At 41.3% G+C, this 23,364-nt stretch overlaps 1 protein-coding gene across 1 annotated transcript in view; it reads left to right on the plus strand.

Moving 5' to 3' along the window:
* Hibadh (3-hydroxyisobutyrate dehydrogenase) overlaps positions 1–23,364 on the plus strand; it is a 99,416-nt gene that overhangs the window by 73,326 nt on the left and 2,726 nt on the right. Inside the window, exons 5-7 of the mRNA XM_032906481.1 lie at positions 13,963–14,096; positions 15,308–15,384; positions 23,084–23,240. Of these exons, the coding sequence (XP_032762372.1) occupies positions 13,963–14,096; positions 15,308–15,384; positions 23,084–23,240 (368 nt within the window). The remainder of the gene's footprint in view (positions 1–13,962; positions 14,097–15,307; positions 15,385–23,083; positions 23,241–23,364) is intronic.

Consider the following 23,364-nt stretch of genomic DNA (forward strand, 5'->3'; position numbering starts at 1 on the left):
TCTTAAATATGGTGGTTGAAGGGTCAGCCAGCGAACCAAGTACCTCTTTGCTTCCTGACTGGGTCTGAGGCATTCTCATAGGGCAGAGCTTCAACACAGTAAGAACCAGTCCTAAACCAGAGGCTTGCAAGGCTCCCAAGGCAATGGTAAATCACAGAGAGGGTCAGATGAGTATCCATGGTCAGGGTAAGAATAAGGAATGGGGATTGAACAAAAAAGTACTTCATTAGAAACTAGCCCAGAGAGAGCAGCTGCAACCTGGCCAAGAGAAAATTACTTGCTGAGAAAATACTAACCAAAAATGAAATTTCACATGAGACTTGACAGAAATTGGTGCTTTAAATAGGGAAACAGAAGGTCATGTGACTAACATAACATTTCATGAAACAATCCCCAAAGAAGACAAATTTTTAGCTACCTTGAAAAGCAAATTTAGTAAGAAGTAGAAAAACTGAAAAGATGTTTCAGTGGTTAGAGCCTCCTCCTGCAGAGGACCCAGGTACAACTCCCAGAACTCACATGGTGGCTCCCACCATCTGTCTGTAACTCCAGTTCCAGAGGAATCTGAGGCCCTCTTCTGGCCCCAGCAGGCACCAGGTGCACACATGGTGCACAGACACATAGTCAGGCAAAGCACCCATATTCATCATTATCATCATCATCATAATACTAAAATTTAAAATGTACTTTTAGATTTTGTTTAAAGATTTTATTTTATGTGTGTTTTGCCTGCATATATGTATGCAGATCATATGCATGCCTGTAGCCTGTAGAGAAAAGGAAGAATGCATTGGATCCCCTGGAATTGGAGTTACAGATGGTTATGAGCCACCATGTGCATGCTGGGAAGTGGACCTCAGACTTCTGCAACAGCAAAGTGCTTTTAAATGGTGGAGCCATCTCTCCAGCTCTAACAATAACAACTTGTTGAAAATAATAAGTTGGAAAGAGTCTCTCTTAGTCTTTAGAATTTAGGCTATATGATTGCATATCACTATAAGCTTATGCATCTTTTTGTTTAACATACTATGCATTTGACCACAAAACCTTTAAGGAACTTTTTCTGTTGGGGATTCTTCATGGTAGAACGTACTGGGGGTAGCCCTCAAGTTGAAAGAGACCAGGTTTCAGTCCTGGTACTGTTTCAGCCTCTTTCTCCTGGCTGCAGAATTCTTTTGGTTTTGTTGCTGTGTGAGCGAGGTTCTCTGTTCATGTTTTTTGGATTTGTTATCAGAAGGGGGAGGATGGAAACCAAAACCCAACTGTGAATATCTCTCTGTAATTTTCATGAGGGTCCTGTAGAACTAGTGATCTGAGGTGCCAATCTCAGTGAAGGCTCCTAGTACAGCTCCTAGGGCATGCGAGAGGCTGTGCCTCAGAAGAACCACTTCGGGGTGACTGGAGGACGTTAGAATGTGCTCGTCTGTGCCTGTGAGCTGCACGTTGTGAGTAGCTCTTGGCTGGGCACGCCGTCAGGAGGGAGGTCGTGTTAAAGGATGAAGAGCTGAAAGGCTGTTTCCACGGCAGGTTGTTACATATGGCTCCACTTTACAGGAAGCAAGACAAGAAATAGGCTCTGCCATAATTCTCACAAACCAGATGCAGAGCTCTCTTCACTTAACAGTTATCAGCACCAAGCAAACAGTTTCCTTTACCCTACACATGGGCTCGCTGCACACTGCGGATGCATTTACTCTCAAGTTTTGGTACTTGGAGTTCACTACAATAAAGAGATTGCAGGTGGGTGCAAAATAGTAATGTGTCGTTTAGCTCATGCAGATATGGTTAGTTCTCCTGAGGCTGCCTCGTATCAGTAGAATGAGACCTGGTAGCTGAGGAGTTAGCAAGAATAACAGGAACGGGTCCTCAGTGTCTCACAACATAAGCAGCTGCTTCTTCACGTGGCCTTCCTTCTACCTGGAAACCAGACCTCAGGTTCTCTGAGGATTTCCAAGGCTCAGAGATGGGCTCCTGGTCAGCCAGGAGTGACTGTTTGCTCAACGTTCTCTTCATTTCCTGTGGTCTCTTCACTCCATTGCTGTCAGGTCATTTTGTCCTTTGCTTACTCGCTTACTCCTCTGGGGTCATCCTCACTGGGCAGCTGTCGCTTTCCCTTCCTTTAAACATGTTACAACATGTTCTTGATAAAATGGAGGGAAAAAAGTTATCACATGTTTTTTGGTAGCAAGATGGTGTGGTGGGGTCCAGGCTGATGTGGAATATGGCAGGAATTGGATTACCCAGACTTTATTATTAACATTTTAACCTGATTACTAATGCTGATGAAAAGAATGTGAAATGTGCAGGAAAATAGCCAATTCCTATCATAGAGGATACCTTTTTAAAAAGACGTTTTTAAAGGGTAAAATAAAAGTGCACTGGAGTTACAAGCTACTTAATAATAGACTTATTTTGTTTTTCAGTTATTCTTAAAGCTGAAAGATACAGTAGTTACATAACGAATTTTTGTTTTAACAGTATTAGAATGTGCTCTGCCACTCTGTGCCCAAAGACAGAGCTTCAAAACTCAGCGTTCTCCACAGGGGTTGTCCTGGTTCTCTGTAGACTGCACATTTGGTTCTTAGGAGCCTGGAGTTTTGTTGCAGTTCAGCACTGGGCACCGTCTCGGTCTGGGCAGATGTCAGGGAATTGTTCTTTTAAGTGATTTACAAAATGAAGGTAAACCATTTAATGCTTTGATTGCCCACTAGTTAAATCCCTCTCTTCATTTTTTCTGCCTTTCTACAACACCCTGGTCCTTCTCAAAGCCATGCTAACACCACACAGAATATTCTGTTGCTCTTTCAGCATAAGCAGGGCTATTGTGATATTTATCTGAATTCAAACAAGGCTAATTAAAAGAGCTGCTGACAGTTGTTGTGATCTGACTCTGACTGCAGCTTGATGGTCGTTATGGGTAAATAATGAACCAGGTCTGCAAATGTAGCAGCTGCCAACGTGGGCTAGAAGAACGGCCATTGCTTCCAATTTAAGGATCTATCGACCGCGTCTCTTCTCCCTGCAGATCTTCTGCAGAAAACAAATGTTTTCTGCTGCTGTGTATTGTGGTTTCAGCTGTTTCAGATATAGCCTATAATTTCCTTCTTTAATATTTAACTTAGGACATTATTAGCTTTCAGAGTTAACAACTTTTAAAGAAGTTTGGCTTTGTCCTTGTGACTGCCGTAACCAGCTAACCAGCTGTGGCTGTTTATATGCATTTAATTTGTACATTATGCGAGAAGTAGTATAAAACAGCAAGGTACGACTTATGGCAGTGTTTCAAAATCCTTCGTAGATAGCTTTTTTTGTTAAAAGATGGACGCATGCCCGTTGCTGCTTTTGTTTTCATAATAGACGCCTCCTGCCAGACCTTGAGTTTAGGTTTTGTTCACTTCTTTAGTGGCTTTGAAATAATTTGATATGTGCTGTATTTATCAATTCAGCATAGCTGCAGTGGCTTTCATTAAAATGCTATAGTGACTATATTGTCGCTCCATCATGAGTGTCTCCTTGTCCTATTAGTGAGCAGGAGCATGTACATTAAAGGTGGGCGAGAGCAGATTGCATTCCTAGATTAATGTACTCCCCTGCAGATTTCCTACACTTAAGAATGCAGCTTCTGGATCTAGTAGTTACAATCTAGGATTTCCAACAGGCCGGTAGGTGCTGAGCACCATCCCACCACCTAGTCAGTTGCTATGGAAAAGCCTGTCTGCGTTACGGAATACAGCAGTGCTTTGTGTACAGTGTGGCAGAGCTTCGAGATCTTGCTGGGAGGAAATAATCCCAACATGCCCCTGGAAGGGGAATCTTACTTTGAAAAATAATGGTGAAAAATTGCTTATTTTGCCATGCATTTGTCTTTGTTTATTTCAGGAAAAGCTAACCAAACTTTGTTTATCAGAGTCCGGAATAGCGCTGGGAATGGTCTGCTTTCTGTTTCCAGCCTGGATTATGCCAGAAGTAACGTTAACAAGGGGTTATGTTATGCTGGCTTATGTTAAACCAGATCACCCCGAACATGTGCAGAGCCATTCATCTGTGTCACCAAAACCCAGGAGAACATCTGACATGGGCTCTGAAACAGAAACAGTGATCACTTACAAATCAAACATGGCACGCTCTAAACTGATTGTGCACGGCAATCTTTTCTAGAAAGGACAACTAATTGAACATGATAAAGTGTAAAGTTAATTAACACCCTTAAATTTGTTGATTACTTTCACGGGATTATATTGTTCGTTGAGTAGCAGCTTTCTGTCCCAGCTGTCGCCCTTTTTCGGGAATGACGCTGGTAAACAATAGAGACACCATAACAAGTCGTAAATGGTCCCTGTGACAGCAGCCCCTTGTGAGGCTGCATCTGTAGAAAATGATTAGAACAATTGCATTTTAAAGACAGCTCACATTGCAAACCAAGTCCCATTGGCCTCTTCTTGATCTCTTTTGATGGCAGACTGGTTAAAACATTTAAGTTCTTTTGAGTAAATTAGGTGATTTACTGCGTTTTTCCTGAGAGTGCTTTGGCAGCCTGGCTTTTACAGTGTTAAAGGCAGATATAGCTGGAGCTTACATTTTAGCTTTCTGTCTTCTTCAAGGGTTTGAAGGCCTCTTTCCCATAGGCGTGGGTAAAACAAGCTCATTTGTGATTCCTAAGAGGTTATTTTAGGTTACCCATCTTTGATTCAGCTTTTTCTAGTAAAGCCAATTTCCAAATTTCAGCTCTCTGGTACTCTTAACACCCAAGACTTTTACGTGCTTAGGCTGAATAGATTTACTTGCTACATTTAAGTTTTATGATATTGTTGTTTACTACATCAAATACCTTTCCTTTATATTCTCTGCTGCTTCCATATAAGCGTGGTGCCTTTTGAGTCTAAAATTTAGACGGAGGAACCAAGATTTAACGGTATTAGGATTTGTTTGAGCCACCAGTGTGATTCGACTGGAGATTTCACCTGGGCCACTTAATTTGAATCACGTGTTTTCATTTTTACCTCTTTATGATAATGACTACACACACACACACTTGGGCTTCTTTACATGGCGTTAAGTGAAGATGCCGGTGCCACTGCTCCACATGTGAGGTTTTCTCCTTGTGTGTAATTACTGACGGCAGTGGTGGTTATCATTTACGCTGGTTTGGTAGTGTATGTGTTGTAGACAGCAAGATGAAGCTTTATCTCACTTTCCAAGAGTTCATGCCCTAAAGGTCTCAAAATGTGACACACCACAAGAAAAAACACGGGTTTGAGTAGTTCCAAGTGCTTTCCACCAGTGCCCCTCGGAATGCTACAAGAATAGGAAAGACAGCCAAGACTGTGGAGCTCTCACTTTGAGTGCTACCCTGGAGGAGCTGGTCGGGGAGAGGGGCCTGGGAAGGTGATCTCATGTGAAGGAGCAGCGAGCGTGTGCACAGAAACCCACAGTTCTCAGTGCACACAGTGAGCTAGTTTTTGTTGCGGGGTAGAAATACTTACCATTGACAAGAAAGGTGAAGATTTAAAAATTAGAACTGATTTAAGGAGAGAAAATCTTAAACTCCACTGCTTCCTACAACTCCAAGATCAAAGGCAGGAGGTAACAGTAGGGGTTTGCTGTCCTGTGCTGAGTCAAACTTACAGGTGCTTCAGAGAAAGTAACTGTAGTAATAGTAATGATGTCTGTAGCTGGCTGTGCCCACAGGAAGGCATCGTCTGACATACCAGCCTGTGCTGGTTCTTAAACGGAACTGCCTCAGATCGGAAGACAGATTAGCATGGGGATTAATGTTGATTTTTACTGTTTTACAGGTGTTAGACTGAGTTCAGTCAGAAGGAAAGAATTGAGTATTAGTTCACTTTGAGCAAACAATCGTAACATAAAAATATGAAGAATGCTATTTGTTATTTCATTTTCTGTATTCTATGTAAAGTACCAAATGAACATTGAAAATTATGAAACTTTAAAATATGTAACTTAATTCAAGGAGAAAATTAGTTTTTGAGGTTGCTTTATTCCTCTCTAAATGAAGTTTGCTCTTACTTTGAATATAACTTTTAAATTTAATTTTATTGTGAAATCTTTGTTATGTATTTGTTAATGATAAGTTGCCTTTTTTTTCTCCTTTTGGTCTTTGTATGTGCATGTGTGTGTTTGTGTGTGTGAATGTGTGTGTGTGTGTGTGTGTGTGTGTGTGTGTGTACATACTATGTGTGTACAGAGTACCAACATTGGCATCGTTTCCATGGTTCTCCACTTCATTTACTGAAGAAGGGTTTCCACTGAACAGGAGTGCTCTGTAGTTTGGCTAGCTGAGCTAGCTTGCTCCTGAGATCCGTCTCTCCTAAGTACTAGGATTGGAGGTGGCTGCCACACTGCCTGGCGTTTACATGGGTCCGGGGATCTGAACGTTTATCTCAATGCTTGCACAGCAACAGCTTTATCCACTGAACTGCATCCCTAACCTTTTAGTTGGCTTTTAATTGATAAAAATAGTATACTGCATATCATGTATGATTAATTCTTAAGGATATGTATACTTTGTTGAATGGCTAAATCAAAGTGTCTAGCATGTAGTACTGTATATACTTGATTTTAGTTATGAGAACACTTAAAATCTACTCTCAGCTATTGGCAGAAATACAATTCTCCGTTACTAACGATAGTTATCATATCGTTTAGTGGGCTCCTGAACCTCACCCTCCATATTTCTGGCTTTCTGCTTTCTAAACATCTTGTTCTGTAAGCAGACACAAAGTGCTGCAGAGAGGCGGGAGCTCTGTGTGGGTAGGGAGCAAGTGGACTCCGTGAGCACTTTGGCCTGCTTGGGTCACGATTGCTTTACTGTTTCAATCAGATTTGCAAGTGCATTTGGAATATAGGACACTGTATGAGCATTTGTGAAGGTTTGAGGGAGAAAAGGAAAGAGGGAAATGGTACAAGTATAATCTCAAAAGAAAAAATTTAAAGTTATAAATCCCTGAGTCCTTGAGCCTTGGGTGCTAGAGATGTGTAGGTGTATCCTTGGGGAGTGGAGGGTAAGGTAGAGTTCCATGTCCCCCATGACTTTACATTTTAGATTTCCTGGAATACTCATATTTCAGTTGTTCTCCAAATATGCTAGGAAACAAATCTTAATTTTTGTTCAGGAAACATATTTACCATTTTACCAGATTCCATGTGCCTGTCTTGAGAAGATTTCTTGATTTGTCTTTGGCCTTTTCAAAAAGAAAAAAAGGAGGAGGAACCAGGATTTGGTGGTGATTGCCATCTGTCATCTGACCCTGGTATCCTGTGATGCTATTTTCTGAACGTATCTCTTCTCTGTAGTTATGGTTTAGATCTTTAAATTTTTCTTTTTATATTATAATTGTATTATCCTCATCTTCCCACTCCCACACTCTCCCAAATCCAACCTACCTTGTTTTTGAATTCCTGGCCACTGTTTTCATTAATTGTCGTTATCTAAATACATATATACATTTCCTAAATACAATATGTTCAGTATGCATGTTGCTCATATGTATGTTTTTAGAGCTGGCCATTAGGTATTGGATAACCAGTGGCTGTGCTCTTCCCTGGGGAAGACTGTTTCTCCCACTCAGTATTCCTAAGCTACCTATTGTTCTCTGTTTACGGTTGGCCTTCTGCGCTCTCCCTTGTCTATGTTAGCATGACTGTTGGTGTCATCCAGCTCAGCTCCTGTTTAGGCAGTCATGCTGCCGAGACTTTTAGAGTGTAGCTTCTGATACTCCTAGGAGACACAATCGCACAGCAAACTCCCTGTTTCTCTGGCTCCTAGAATCCTTCTGCTCCTTTTCCACAATGGTCCCTGAGCCTTAGGTGCAGGGATTGTGTATAGGTGTATCCTTGGGGAGTGGAAGGTAAGGTAGAGTTCCATGTCTCCCATGACTTTACTTTTTAGATTTCCTGGAATATTCATATTTCAGATGCCAGGAAACATGTCTTCATTTTTTATTTGGGAAACTTACTTACTCATTGAATCTTTTTACCTAACAAGCACTGAATAGTTAACTTGCTGATGGTATTTTTCTTCTTGAGTCTGTGAACATTTATACTTCTCTAGCTTGGATATAACTGGTTTTTACTGGCTTAGGTGGGTTTTTTTTTACCCTTGCCCTCCCATCAACAGTAAATCTTGTGCTCCTTGAGTGGTAAGAGCTGGTTCTTAGTACCAGTTTGAAAACCCTTGAATGATGGGTCTCCAATTGTAGAATTTTTGTGTGTATCTACTCTAAGTCTATATTTTTAAAATAGGAAGACTGGCTATCGTAGACTTTGATTAGGCCTAAGAATGTTTCCCTTACACTGCAAAAACATGATAGATACCTGTGGCTTTTTTTTTTTTTTTCTTTTTTTCGGAGCTGGGGACCGAACCCAGGGCCTTGCCCTTGCTAGGCAAGCGCTCTACCACTGAGCTAAATCCCCAACCCCACCTGTGGCTTTTAAGAGCAGAGTATTTGTCTTAGCTTGGGTTTATTGCTGTGTCACAAGACACCAGGACCAAATTCAAATCTTATGAAGGACAACATTTGATTGGGGCTGGCTTGGAGGTTCAATCGATTCTCACCATGCAGGAAGCATGGCAGTATGCAGGCAGACATGACTCTGGAGAAGAAGCTAAGAGTTCTATATCTTGACCCAAGGGCAGCCAAGAGAAGAAGACTGCATCCCTAAGGGGGTGGAGCTTGAACACCAGGGGCCTTCAAAGCCCACCCCCACAGTGATGCACTTCCTCCAACAAGGCCACACCTATTCTAACAAGGCCATGCCTCCTAATAGTAGCACTTCTCGTGGGCCAAGCATATTCAAACCATCACAGTATTAGTGTCTATTTTGAGTGATTCGGGCATTTGCGCTTTCATTTTTTTTTTTTTTTTTTTTTTTTTTTTGTATAATTGAGTTCATTGTTTTTCTCCTAGGAGTATGGGAGAGAATTTCTAAAGACATGATTGCAAGAAATGGCCAGAAGCTTTAAAGGCAGCTACAAGCATTTAGGCTAGTTGGATTTAGTTAATATATGTATATAAGAAAATAAGACCTCCTTTTGCTTTTACACTGTAATAAAAGCTAAAAGGCCAAGAAGCAATAAAGCAGGATATATAGGGTGGGTATGGGCTCAGTCAACTGAAGGACATTTTATTTATTTACTTACTTACTTTTGAGACTGGGTCTCTCAGTACTCTGGCAGTCCTGGAACTCACTATGTAGAGCAGACTGGCCTGAACTAGATTCTTCTGCCTCTGCCTCTCAAGTGCTGATCAAAGGTATGCACAGTCTCATCCACTAGACAGTTTGCCTTAAGCCATTCTGCAAAGTATGCATATCTTAAAGTATTACATCATAAATAATAAGTAGTATACTATATCATTTATACTTTATCCTGATAGCCTTTCTTTTTTCTATAGAAAACTGTTGTACAGAGTCAAGTGTGCCCCAGTTTTGTGTGTTAGCATCATACATGCTTGAATGTTGATTTGTGTGAATTTGAAAACCCCCAATAATCATAGAATCATGTTGTCTGACTGCCCTCATAGATTGGAAGTGGATAGAGCAGGCAGCATCTAAGTGGCTTGCTAGAGTGAAGAAAAAGCTTGGTAAACCCCTAGCCTCACTGAGTATTTCTGTGAGAATAGGTCGCACCCGGTACCAGGTCTGTGTTTCTTCCCTTTTCCTCCTGTCTTAGTCCGCTTTGTGATGCTTTAGCAGCACTTGAGAGACTGGGGACTAGGGATATAGCGTTGGTAGAGTGCTTGTCTAATGTGCTTAAGGCTCTGGGGTTGATGCCTAGTACCCACCACCAGCACTACTCCAAGAAAGGGAGAAACTAGTTAATTTATAAGGGACAGAATTTTGTTTCTTATGGTTCTGAAGGTTTGGAAATCCAAAATAAAGGGCTGTCATTTGTCAAGAGCCATCATGACCTGGAGAAGCAGGATTGGTGGTGGGTGAGAATGAGAGAGGCCACACTTGTCCTTTCTTGAAGTTACATGAGTCCATGCATGATGGAGCGAGCCTCCATGTTCTAACTACCTCTCATTGGGTCTCACTGTTTTACACTGTAGTCTTGGGGATGACATACTTTTTAGAGTACACATTTAAGACATGGCTTCTCCTTCTTTGTCTTTCTCTGGATAAATTGTCATCTACTGAACATCTCTTTTGTACCAGGCTCTGTGGGTATGTGCCTCATGACTCAGCTATCTCTACCTTCCCAGAAATAACGTTCCTATGGAGAACTGTAACAGAAGTAAAAGTATTGAAGTAGGGGCAGTAAGGTAAAGCAGGAAAGTTAACAAGTGGTGATTCTGGCTTCTCTGAAGAGATGCATGCTGGATTATTTGGAAATTCATCATGAGTAGTTTAGAGAAGAATGTGCCAAACTGAAAAGAATAAGAAGCATTGGCTTTGAGACGAGATAAGGTCATACACGATCTGTTCCAGGGACAACAGAGGCCAGAGGGCCTTGAAGCAGGAGTGACAGAAAGCTGGGCATGAATAAGACAGGAGAGGAAGTCGTGGCTTTATTAAAAGAGGGTCCCTTAGGGCTTTGTAGGACTTTGGATCTTATGCTGAGCATGATGGGAAGCCTTGGGATGGCTGAGGGTAGAGAAAAGTCACGGGCCAGATTTATATTCTGGGCGAGTTCCTCTGGCTGCTGTGTTGAGGATAGATGTTGGGGACCAGAGCAGAAGAGAAATAAAGTGCACAGACCAGGGTTGTAGAAAAAAGTGGCCAGATCACAGGTGCATAACTTCTTAGAAGCAAGGATACATGTGACTAAGCCTTCAGCCTACAGCTAACTACAGAGCTTGGTGCTTATTAGGTCCCCAGTAGACTGTTGAATGATAAGCAAATATGGATTTCCCATCTCTTCCCAGAAGATACACTCAACTGTCTTTGATTTTCCAAGAGGTCTTCATGGTGATTTTTTTCCCCTCCCCACTTTTTTGAGACAGGGTCACATTTTGTTGTTTAAGTTGGTCAGAATTCATGATTTGGCTACCTTAGCCTCCCAAGTGGCATGACAGGCATATGCTAACTCACCCAGCTTACTTACAGTGTTGTAATCTCAACACTAACCAGACATGGACCTCTATAAACTTCTTAACCTAGGCCAGTCTGCCTCTCTTGTTTACGGGGTCAGCTCACAGCTAATATTCAGCAAGCAAGACTAAAGCTAACCTAGAAGAGACAACCAGATAGGGAAAATGCCTACATCACATACTCAAATTATAAACACCTTCTGTTTATGTGGTATTTACAGCTACTCTATAAAGATGTATTAATGCCTTTCCCATTTTATACACTGTCTTGGAGATATTCCATTATAATCACACAGCCAGCAAGTATTACTCTCAAAACCAGTTATTACATCTCTAGAGCCTTTATCCTCTGAACCATGATTATTGATTTATTTTCCAAACAGTCGTCTATTGAATATATCATGCAGTATACAACATAATAGAAATACTGACATAAGCAAGACCCTATGCTGACCCTGTAGGAAAAATCAGATAAAGAAAATCAAAGATTTTAATAATATATGGTAAAGGCCATAATAGAACTAAAACAATAGAATTGGTTTTATGTATACTATTATTAAAATATAAACTAAAATACAGATTTAAGATCTGAAGTGGTAGTGTTTCAGATTTAGGACTTTTTCAGATGTTGGAATATTTGAATATCTATCTATCTATCTATCTATCTATCTATCTATCTATCTATCTATATCTTGAGATTGAAACCCACATTTAAGATTCATTTTTGCCCTCACACACATAGACTGAAGGTTATTTTACATAGAATTTTTTGTGTGTCTGCATTTTGACTGCATCCTGTTACCTAAGGATAGATGCTCAATTTTCTGCCGTGGTTTCATGTTGGTGCCCAAAAAAGGTTGAATTAAAAAAACAATCCTATTTTAGACTGTTGAATTAAGAATGATCAACCTCTAGGCAGTAGTTGTGCATATCTTTGAGCCCCACCAGCAGAAGCAGGTGACTCTCTGAATTCAAGACCATCCTGTTCTATAGAGTTCCAGGACAGCCATGGCCACATGGAGAAACCCTATCTCAGAAAGCAAAATCAAAAAAGTCAATGTGCAAATATTTCCTAACACTAACGACCTGCACAGGTATTCGTTCTGTGCTGACCTGTTTTAGACAATGGACATGATTCAAGTGACCTGTCAAGGCCATATACTTTGTGCTTATTAGGGATGGACAGGAAGACCTGTTAGTGTCTTCAGAAGTCTTGAGGGCCTTTTGAAGCTTTGGAGTCCCAACGCTCCAGAAGTCCTTGCCATCTATGCACAGGGGTCACATTTCCTTTAGGCTAGCTTAGGCACTAGTTCTGCCCCACACTAGAAGGGTGGTGTTTAGGCTGGATGGTGTTAAAGGAGTGTGTGGGATGATAAGATTTGGTCCCAAGGCTTTCAGAATTACTGTTTAACCAGACACTACATTGGGGCATAGGTTGTGATAAGGTCAGAAATAAAAACACCATCACAGGAAGAGTGGGACTGCCAAGGACTTTGAATCAAGGATAAATTATTCTTTCTTGTGAGCTTTTCTTGCTTAAGTAACTTATTTCTTCTTTTTGAAATATGTGTTTGAACAAGTGAGAAAGTGCACCTGTCAAAAGATTAACCAGCTGAGAACCATTGTCAGCATTAATTTTCCTTCAATAAATGACTCTCTGAAGCTATTTAGCCGTCTGTAATCTAGATACAGAGCTACTGAACCTATGATGGATAGCGCTCGATTTGTTTGTAAGCTTTGACTTAAATTGTCTACTTAATTCCTGCAGGTCAGACCAACAGGATTAGGAGATGGCGTGGTTATGTGGTTTGAATAAGAATGGATAATGAATTGAGCAAAATGATTCTAAAACATTAATGGTTCACCATCTTGGTGAAGTAAATTAGAAACTAGAAAAATTACAGTCACTCAAATGTCATTATCAAAATGTTAAAATAATCAGGTTTTTGTACATAATCCTTTCCAAACTGTATCTAATACTGTTATGAAATGAGGTAATTTAACTTCCTGTAGGCAGTGTAGGCTTCCACATGTAAGGAATGCACTCCCAAGATAGTTTAGGTTACATCACATGGTTTTTGCTTTTAGTGATGGTTAAAAGTAATATGAACCAGGAAAGAGAAAGTACTTGATTTGGCAGTAGCAAAACATTTAAACATTTAAATGTTTAAAACCCGTATGCAGTTAGTTCAATTGAAAAGCTGGTCTTCACTCACAGCTGTCTGTTCGAGTGGCCAGGTGTCCAATCTTCGTACAGCGATGGTTTCCTATTTCTAGTTGCAAGTAAGCTGTAGAGTAATTAGAGAAGCTACTAATGTGTTATCCACACACTTACTTTTTTTGAACAATAAAATCTAACTTAAAAATTATGAACAAAGACATCTCAATATTAAACACATTAATTTTAAAATTTTATTTCATGGTTGGTTAAAAAGTTGTGGCCCACCTCCTTCTATGAAGAAAGACCAGCCTAAATTAAGAAGTTGTTTGATGAGAAAAATCAGATGGTACTGGAAAATGTATGTGAATAAGCAGCCATGTCCTCATTTGAAAAGAGCCTTGCTACCCGAATGCCTACTCGTGGCCTGAGCCAGGTCTCTAGATCTTACCAGTGGGTGACCTGTGGAGAAAGAACGCGTGAGCCACATCCATCAAAGGCCATCTTCAGAGCAGACCCTTCTGCGTGCTGTGGTGCTAGGTAGGGCCCCAGTAAGCTAAGTATGTATGGATGGCTGTGCGTGGCTTTGGAGTCTATATTAATCTCCATGACACTCGGTTATTGGCACATTCCTGCAGACATTCCTAGAACCATTTTTGAGGCAAGGGATTTAAATTTGGCTTTTAGGTCTGTCCTTGTTTTGGTATTTTACTTGAGCAGTTTGCTTCATTTTCTTTTCCCCAAATGACTCAGGCGTAGGAGCTGCTCGGTCTGGAAACCTTACATTCATGGTGGGAGGAGTTGAAAATGAGTTTGCTGCTGCCCAAGAGTTGCTGGGGTGCATGGGCTCCAATGTATTGTACTGTGGAGCTGTCGGGAGTGGGCAGGTAAGTTTGCCACTCAGATAACATTCTGACCACATGCTTGCCCTTCTTTACTTGGTTCATGCTGAGGATTCCGTGCTCAGATCTGTGTTACATTGGGATATGTTGGTTTTTCATGACTGTTCTTAGGTCTGGGCAGATGTCAATACAGTGAAAAGAAGTAACTGTGCACTTTAATCTTTCTGAATAACAAATCATTTTCCTTAGAAATACGAGATGGCTTTCAGTACTGAGCTCTGAATAGAACTAAGTGCCCTTCTCCACTTCCTAATGCATGCATATATTCTGTTCTTCCTGGTGATGCTTTTGCCCAGTCGCTGAGATTGAGACTTTCATATTAATAAGGTATCTTTATTGGGCTGAGTTTACCATTCTCAAGGCTGTATGAGTTTTACAGCAGCAGTCCCACTGTTGATCATCTTGATCATTCCACAGGTTACTTGGTCTAATCTCCTGTCACCTTATATCTAGTTTGCTGATAGAAGGCCAGTAGTTCCCTATTTTCTACTGTGTCCAACTTTAGTTTTCTCCCCCACTTGACAGTCAACTATCAAGTTTGTCCACATTCCCTAGAACACAGATATGAGTAATGTCCTTACCCTCCTAGGCTTGGTCCACGCTTCTCTGTATTTACTCCTCTTATATATCTCCATTTATCCTGATGCCCATCTTTTTTCTTGCCTATTTACATCATGTTCTAACCTTCAGAGATTTTCTGGTTCCACCTCCCCCATCCTCCCTGTTTTTAGTGATGAGTTGACTAGTACTGAACTGAGACTGACTCAGTTCTTCCTGCCCCACTCCTAACACAAGCTCGCACTCACCCCATTCCTCCTGAACTCTGCTGTCTGTCTGTCTGCTCTAGCACGTGCTTTACTGTCTATGCTCATTGCCTCATCTGTTCCCTTTCATGTAGCTTGCCATTCCCATTTCCAAATTAGAACGTAATCCATCCTTAGCGTGTTGAGGCCACTGTAGTAACGCCATTTATTAACAAGTGGAGGAAACCTCTTGGTTCTGCTGAGGACTGTGTTAGGCTCAGAGGACATACTGAACCACATTCTCTAACCTCCTGGAGAGAATCCACAACTGATTGCTGGTTGCTTGGTTGCTTGCTTGGTTTAAGGGAGAACCCTGAAGAATCAGGTAAAGAAAACGTTTTTAGAAGTTATAACCTGAAAATAAAGATCCTGATTGATGCTCTCTTTCTTCAGTCTGCAAAGATCTGCAACAACATGCTGTTGGCTATAAGTATGATCGGAACTGCTGAAGCTATGAACCTTGGAATCAGGTTTGTTGAAGGGAACATTTTATATACTAACAATTTTCACTGTCAAATGTCCCTATTTGATGTTTTATGTTAAAAGAGTGATGCTCATGAGAGTAAATGAGTTGGTTCAGGAGCGTGTTGCAAGGGCTTCATTATTGAATTTTGATAGACTTTGCTTATTGGACAAGCAATAGGACCCTAGGGAACATCTACACTCTTTGCCACAGCCATAAAATGTATTGCACTGTGCACTGGAGTTATATTATGCTTTTTATATGGAAGCCCCATCTCTTCTACTATACTGAAATGGAAAAACTGTAAAAATCAAACATGTTTGGCAATGTTAGGACAGATTTGAACGAAACCTGCTTCTAATGTGTTATGAATTCAAGTGCTATGCCACCACATAACTAGTTTTATATGCTTGTTTTAAACATATTTCTCAGAATCTGTACTAGCAAGCTTCTTGGTGGCTTGTTGTCAGGACAATCAGGCTTCCGTTCCTAAAGGCACGATTCATGTATATAACTTTTGTTTTCACTTGCTTGGTTATTCTAGATTACGATGTGTCTTTGAAAAATACAATGTTTGCTAACTGTTTGCTTAAAGTGAGTCCAAAATTCTGTTTTTCTTTCCAGTGATCATTCTCTAGAATGCTTAAGGTTAATGCCTTAATTTTAGTCTCTAATCCTTTGGATTGGGAATGCTACATATGATTAATCACCTAATTAGTATTTTTAATGTTCTGCATTTCATGAATATAATAAATACGTATTTTTTATTTTAGAGGACTGCTCAGTGTGTGCAAGTTGCTTTATTCATAGCTTTTGTTCATACCCCGGGCTGCTTATCAGATACAGCACGAAGCCTGAGAGTGGATTGGACTGCAGCTTTGGGTAAAAGCAATAAAAACAGGCAAAGTGCTTGAGATATTTTTTAAAACATGGTAATGGATTCACATTTCCTCTTAATTACCATATCAAGATGCCGTTGTTTTATTGAATTGCCCGTCTCAGATGTTAAACTATCTTGACCTATTAAGTTGTCATGTTGTAATTGAGATAAAAGAGGAATTTGCTTTGCATCAGCGCTAATTGGTTTATCAATATCCCATACCATTTACATTTTAGAGCCAAACGTCTATAAGATGGTGAGGCATGTCTGTACAAAGCCTTAATAAAACTGCTGTGCGTGGGAGCCCTCAGAGCCCCATTTGTGCTGTGGCAGCTTCAGGCTATGGGTGGTCGTCATGATGAAGACCTTGTTACTCATTTTCACATCGGTCTCTAGACCAGTTTCATGAAAGAGGAAAACAAAACTTTCTGGCACTCGTGTTGCTTACAACAGAATTAATATCCATTTAAATTTATAGATATGGTTTTATTCTTATTTTTCTGGAATAAGGGACTAGACCATGAACGTAAGAGCCTGCGTGAATATAGTTTCACATCTAGACTCACCGCACGCCCCGCCCTTACTGGTTTGTTCTTTACTCCTCACCCAGCCTAGCACTGGCACAGGACACTACGTAGGCACAATCATGTGTCTCCCGATAGTTCTTGAATAATTTTCCTGTCCAAACTCTGATGTGATAATTATTTACTCTTCTAAAACAAAGCTTTGGGTTGGACGTGGTGGCGCACACCTTTAGTCCCAGACCTTGAGGATAGGAAGATGGCTTAACAGGTAAGAGTAGCAGTGCATGCTGCCAGGCCTGAAACCTGCCAGGCCTGAAACCTAGGTTTGATCCCTGGGATCCATGCAGAGGGAGGCAACCACTGAGTCCCACACCGTGTCCTCTGATCACACACATGTCGTGGTACACGCGCACACACATACACACAAATAAGTGTAATTTTAAAACATAAAATGAAACTTATATCTAGGGTAAGCACTTGTAGAAAGTCACCAGATGCCAGCTAATAAAGAAAGTAGGGATATCAACTGAAAAGTGTATAATGAGCTGAAAGTCATTGGCTACCGCATTGGTTCTCAAGGAGAATGTTAAAGCTGGCATAAAATCCACACAAGGACATTAGTAGCCAAAAAATAGTTTATCTTATTTTGGCTATGACCCAGTATGGAAAAACAGAATTTGAAAATAGAAAGCTTTTCTGTGGCTCCATGGTATAACAGAACCTAGCATGCTAGACTCTGAAGAATATGAAAATTTATAGTTTTTCTAAAACTCTAAATATGTACATATATAAAACATTTAACGTGCATAATATATGGAGAGAAGAGAGAGCTCCAAGTATAAATAAAACGTGCCGTATAAAGTTTGAAAGCAAGGCAGAAGCTTGCTTGTTTCCCTTGGCTGTTAAGATGATGTACACCTAACGTCTCAGGTGGAGCGTGGCTGCTCTCATCACTTGCAGTTTCCCATGTTGCCTCACAGGAGTCTTGATGCTCTGAAACCTGAGTGCGTTTGCTGCTGTCTTTCCGTCATGGTTTACAGACATGGTTTAAAATGACAGGATTGTTCTCTAATAGAATGGAGAGAGTGGCCACGATTTATCGAGCTTTGCAGGGTGAAAGAGAAAATTGGCATCGGCAAGCATAAATCCCCACGTAGTAAATCCCCAGAGCAGTGCAGCAGAAGGTGGTCCAGAGGCACTCATGTTCTGTGCACTGCAAGGGGAAGTTTCTAGAGTATTAATGGCAACAATTACAAATCGAGTTGCCTGTTCCAGTGACGTGATCATTTCTGACTAATTTCATTCTCATAAGCAGTTTTTTGCTTCTAGAATATGGTTTCTCTTTATAGGAGAATAAAATCATACAGTTTAAAAATTGTATTGACCCTTGCTCTTTTATAGTGAGTCTTTATGGATGTTAGTGAAATTTTTAAAATGTTGTAAAAAAGTGCAAAAAATATTGGTATATAATATACTTTGAGATTCCTTTTTATTAGATCTTTTTCCTTCCTAATTGGATTCCTAGTTAGGGCTCTGAAGTCGGTTTATAGCCTTGAAAGCCCCCTGCTTGCTTGAGCGAGTTTGTGTATCTGTGATCACATTCAAACAACATCATCAGTGTGCATTTTGTTGTTTCATTTTTAGTTTTGCTCCATTGGGAATTGATTCTTAAAAACACTGGTGATATAACAAGTGATTCGCATGGTCAGTCGAGCCCAGGCCTCTCCTGGGCCACCATGTTGTCTTACACCCAAACTGACTGCAAACACTGCTGCTTCTGTCGGACTGTTGAAAGCTCTTGACAAAGAGCGTTCCCTGCAGTGCAAGTTCACTCTTGCTCTCTTGGTTAATGCACCTAGAAGTTAAAGCTCATTTATTTATTTATTTGGTTGGTTGGTTGGTTTTTCAGAACAGGGTTTCTCTGTGTATCCCTGGTTGTCCTAGAACTCATTCATAGAACTCAAAGATCAGGCTGACCTCAAACTCAGAGATTCCCCTGCCTCTGCCTCCTGAGCACTGGGATCAAGGGTGTGCACTACCACTGCCTGGCCAGACTCTAACTTTTATACCTTAGACAACAGAAAACTTGCAGGATGTTGATCATCAAAATGTTGATAGGATCTCTTAACTGATAAAGTGCCACATATCTGCTGACTGTCATGTCACCACCCACAGTCACCCAGTGACTCTCAGGCTGGTAAGAGTCTGTCCAGCTTCATCCAACTGTACTCAGATGTCCGCCCCTCTCGTTAATAAAGTGATAATATATCACCCCATTAGGTTACTGTGATGGCTGAGTTCATCCTCGTAGCTTTTAAAAAGTAGTTCCTGGCACATAGTGGCTAGGATACCTTAATGATACCTGGAGTTGTGGTGATGTGGTGAGGGGTTGGGATTTGGATTGACTCTTGTTTGGACAGTTTTGCTCCACTAGATGACTGACTCTGACTCTTACTCTCCCCTCTCTCCTCTCCCCCCACCTCCTGTGTGTGTGTGTGTGTGTGTGTGTGTGTGTGTGTGTGTGTGTGTGTGTGTGTGTGTGTGTGTGTGTGTGTGGGTGTGTCTGTATGTGTGTGTGTGTGGTGTGTGTCTGTGTGTGTGTGTGTGGTGTGTCTGTCTCTGTGTGTGTGTGGGGGGGGTGTCTGTCTGTGTGTGTGTGGTGTGTCTGTCTGTGTGTGTGTGTGGGGGGTGTGTCTGTGTGTGTGTGGTGTGTCTGTCTGTGTGTGTGTGTGTGTGTGTGTGTGTGTGTGTGTGTGTGTGTGATTGCCTGTTTTCCCTTCTAGAATATAAGCTCTATAAAGGCTGTATGTGCATGGCCAAATCTTAAGAACACAGACGAAAGGAAAAGGAGAGGGAAAGGGGGTGGGTCAGAGGATGGGGTGGGCACTTCTACCATGGGAGTGTGGGTGGATCTTCCTTTACTGCCCCGGGCAGGCAGGCACAGCCCATGCTCAGCTTCTTTGTTGTTTCATTGGTTCCTGCCTGGCACTGACACACGGCTGGTCTCTGCGAGCATGAGTGAATCAGGGAGTGACTGATTAAAATGGACAGAGCTTTAGATTTTTCTTTCCAGGTCTGTTCTATCAACACCCAGTTGTTGTTCTAACTAAATACCAGTACAAATACAAAAAAGGTAGAGTGAACAAACTTTTGGCCCCTAAAATTTTGGTAATGGTGAAGGCAAAGGGTTTTTATACTTTTCGTTTTTTACCAGTTATGATGCATCATTTTTTACTTCTCCCAAAAGTTCATTAAATGTTCTTATGTTTTGGAGGTGAGTGGGTTTGACATAGTGACGTTTATTTGAGTTGCATTATATATGCAGTGAGAGCAGTGAATTCATTCTGTTTATATCAGAGAACATCCCAGCAATTGTAAAGCCCCAAGCATGCATGCACAAACTCTCGAACCACGTCCAGTGGCAAGTTATTATGGGGACTGACAGACTGTCATCCTTTTGATGGCTTGAGCTGTATATCTCCTGAGCAGCAATGGGGCTCTTATGCAGAAGTATCATATGTTCCCAGCCAATTTACAGGGAAGCAGCAATAACATTTTATCATGGTTGAGAGCCCAGTAGCTGCTTCCTATTAAACTTGCCCTTTCAGATACCTGTCTTGGATTAATTTGTTGATTTCAAATGGAAACTCAGTCTTCTCCAGTGAAGCATGACGTTCTAGGGTAGACTCTCTGAATGACAATTACTGTGTATTCTAGCTGGTTTCAGACCATTACAAGCCTTGGGCACAGAGGAAGGCAGAGGACTTCAGTAACTGATTTTAATATCCTGTCTAATTCTAACTGTCAGTTCTGTGTGCGCCAGCTGAAGAAGCCTCAGAAGGAGGAAATGCAAAGCACTCCTCACTTGCTCTCTTTAATGATCCACTGTGCTGCAGAGTGGGGGCAGGGAGGGAGCAGCAGGCTCCTGCAGGGGATCTGCAGGGCAGGCAGCGCTTTGGTTTGGAAAGTGAGCAGAGAAACAGCTACCACCTGACTTTATAAGTGTTCATGTGCTCTTCAGGTGCCTCTAGACGGTGACATGTTCAGCAAAACAGCCTTCTGTACGTCAGTGCCAGGGTCTTCCCTTAGTTGCTCTCTTCAGGGAGAGCAGAAGGTGTTAGAAAGTTAGAGAAATAGGCTTAACTCGCCATTCGGGCAAATGCTACAGTGCGAAGCTCCTTTGCAGTAAAGATTCGTGTAAAGTACTAACCAGCAGAACCTGGACGGTTCCTAAGAGGAGTAAGGCCGCGGCTTTAAATGTGATGACATCTTTGAATCTAAGGTGGTAGGTGGTAGGTAGGACTCTCCTAAAATGTTTGGTTCCTTTGAAAATGTGCTCTTTATGGATGCATATTTAAGAACAGTATCTTTATTTTTTTCCCCAAGTCATACGTCTTACTGTCATACTGATAGCTTGATTTTATTTACATTGAAAAACAAAGTGCTTGTTGCAACTACACACACAGCAAACTTGGATCTTTTTCTTCCTCTTTGGCTTTTTAAAACATTATCTGACCAATATAGCTAAGATTGGCCTGGAACTTGCTATGTAGGCCACGCTGGCCTAGAACTCCTAATCTTCCTGCCTCTGCCTCCCACTTGCTAAGATTAGGCGTACATTACATGCTCTGCCAAACTCAGATATTGCAAAAAGATCCAAATAGTTGGACTTCTGTCTATTACTGGACAGAATGTATGAGAGCTGATTTAGACAGAATCTTTATGTTTGATAGAATCTTTAATAAAAGACCCATCATCATAACATGAGCCACCATACAAACGCAGCTATGTAGCATGTCGTGTGCAGTTCATTACTACCACCTCGGAAGCCTGGTTACGTCCTGCTGTGTTACACTGGTTCACGCTCATCTTGGCTCACAGCTCTCTTCCCTCCCTTAGCATTGGGGAACCCTTTAGTGTTTGGGTGTTCAGGTTTTGCAGTCAGTAGACCCTACAGTAAGCAGTTTAAGAATGCCGAGGTGCAGTTCCTTTAACATACATCTAAGTGTCTCTTTTCAATCTTTTTTTCTAAAACAGATTGATCTTAAGACAAAGTAGAAAGCTTTTATGAGTTGTTTTATAATGGTCCTTTGCATAAAAGTAACCAATAAATTGCTGAGTATAAGATTTTATTTGAAACTTGGTTTAGTGATACTTAATAAAACTGGGCTTCCCAACCCTAGTTGAGATTCTTAGACTCAAGCCCATGAGCCTTTTGCTGCTGTTCCTAAGGTTGCCTTGAGCAGCCGTTTATGCCGTCAGCCCCGTGAGAGAACAAATGATGTTTCCGCTCGGGCAAGCTTTGTTTTATCAGGATCAGTAACCTTATCAGCAGGTGACCCAGAACTACAGCGCATGTCTCTGAATAGATAGCATATGTCACCACTCTGGGCAGACTTGCTTCATAAGCAAGATTATCTAATGAAGGCTTAATAAATAAGGAGGAGTGTGCGGCAGGAAATCCTGTCCTTTGTAATGATAACGTCTCCTGAGCAGGTCTTACAGCTCTTCATTCTTCTCTTGCATTTGCTCTCATAAAAACTAAAGGAAAAACATACATTTAAATGCTTCCACCCAGACTAAGTGACTTTTCCAGTTGTCAGTATTTCTTTCTGAAATAGATCATTTGTATGTGAGTGTAGAATTTAGATTATCAGGTTGATTTAAAGTTCGTAAGTGACAAAGCAGTAGTATCTGAGAGACAATGGAGCCCTTGACTGTCAGAAGCCATCCACACAGTGATGAGGCTGTGTGCTTTCTTCTCGATAGTGGGCAGTGCAGGTTTTCTCCGGGATGCCCAGGGGATGCCCCTGTTAATCAGCACCTCTTAAAACTACATAATTGAAGATTGGATTCTTCACTTGGCTTTGATTTTATGTGTTCGTTTGTTTGATTTTATGAGTTGTTGTTTTTGTTATTGTTTTGGTGTGTTGATTTTTCTGGAGGGTATGGTGGCGTTGAGACAGAATATCTCTTTGTAATCCTGTCTGTCCTAGCACTTACTATGTAGACCATGCTGGCCTTGAACTCAGACATCTGCCTTCCTCCAGAGTGCTGGGATTAAAGGCTGGTTCCTCCACTCCAGGCCTTTGTTTTAGACTTTTGCTCTGTAGCCCAGGTTGGTCTGACAGCCCTCTATCCCAAGCTGGTCTCAGACTTGTCGTGACTCTTCTGCCTCCCAGTTCTGTGTGGATTTTAGATTTATAGTGAAGGAGCAAAGAGGTGGACTCCCCTCACATGTTAATGAGTCACACTTGACCTGTACATTCTGACATTTAATATTTTTCTTTGACCTTTGACAGGTCAGGCCTTGACCCAAAACTATTGGCTAAAATCCTGAATATGAGCTCAGGACGATGCTGGTCCAGCGACACTTACAACCCTGTACCTGGGGTTATGGATGGAGTTCCCTCATCTAATAACTACCAAGGTGGATTTGGGACAACACTCATGGCCAAGGTATGGTAAATGCAAAGAGGAGCTGGGAGGGAGAGAGAGAAGAAATGTATAATAGTCTAATCTTTTCTTCTCTCTCTCTCTCTCTCTCTCTCTCTCTCTCTCTCTCTCTCTCTCTGTCTGTCTC

This window comes from Rattus rattus, chromosome 6, assembly GCF_011064425.1.
Source record: "Rattus rattus isolate New Zealand chromosome 6, Rrattus_CSIRO_v1, whole genome shotgun sequence".
NCBI classification, from domain to species: Eukaryota; Metazoa; Chordata; class Mammalia; order Rodentia; family Muridae; genus Rattus; species Rattus rattus.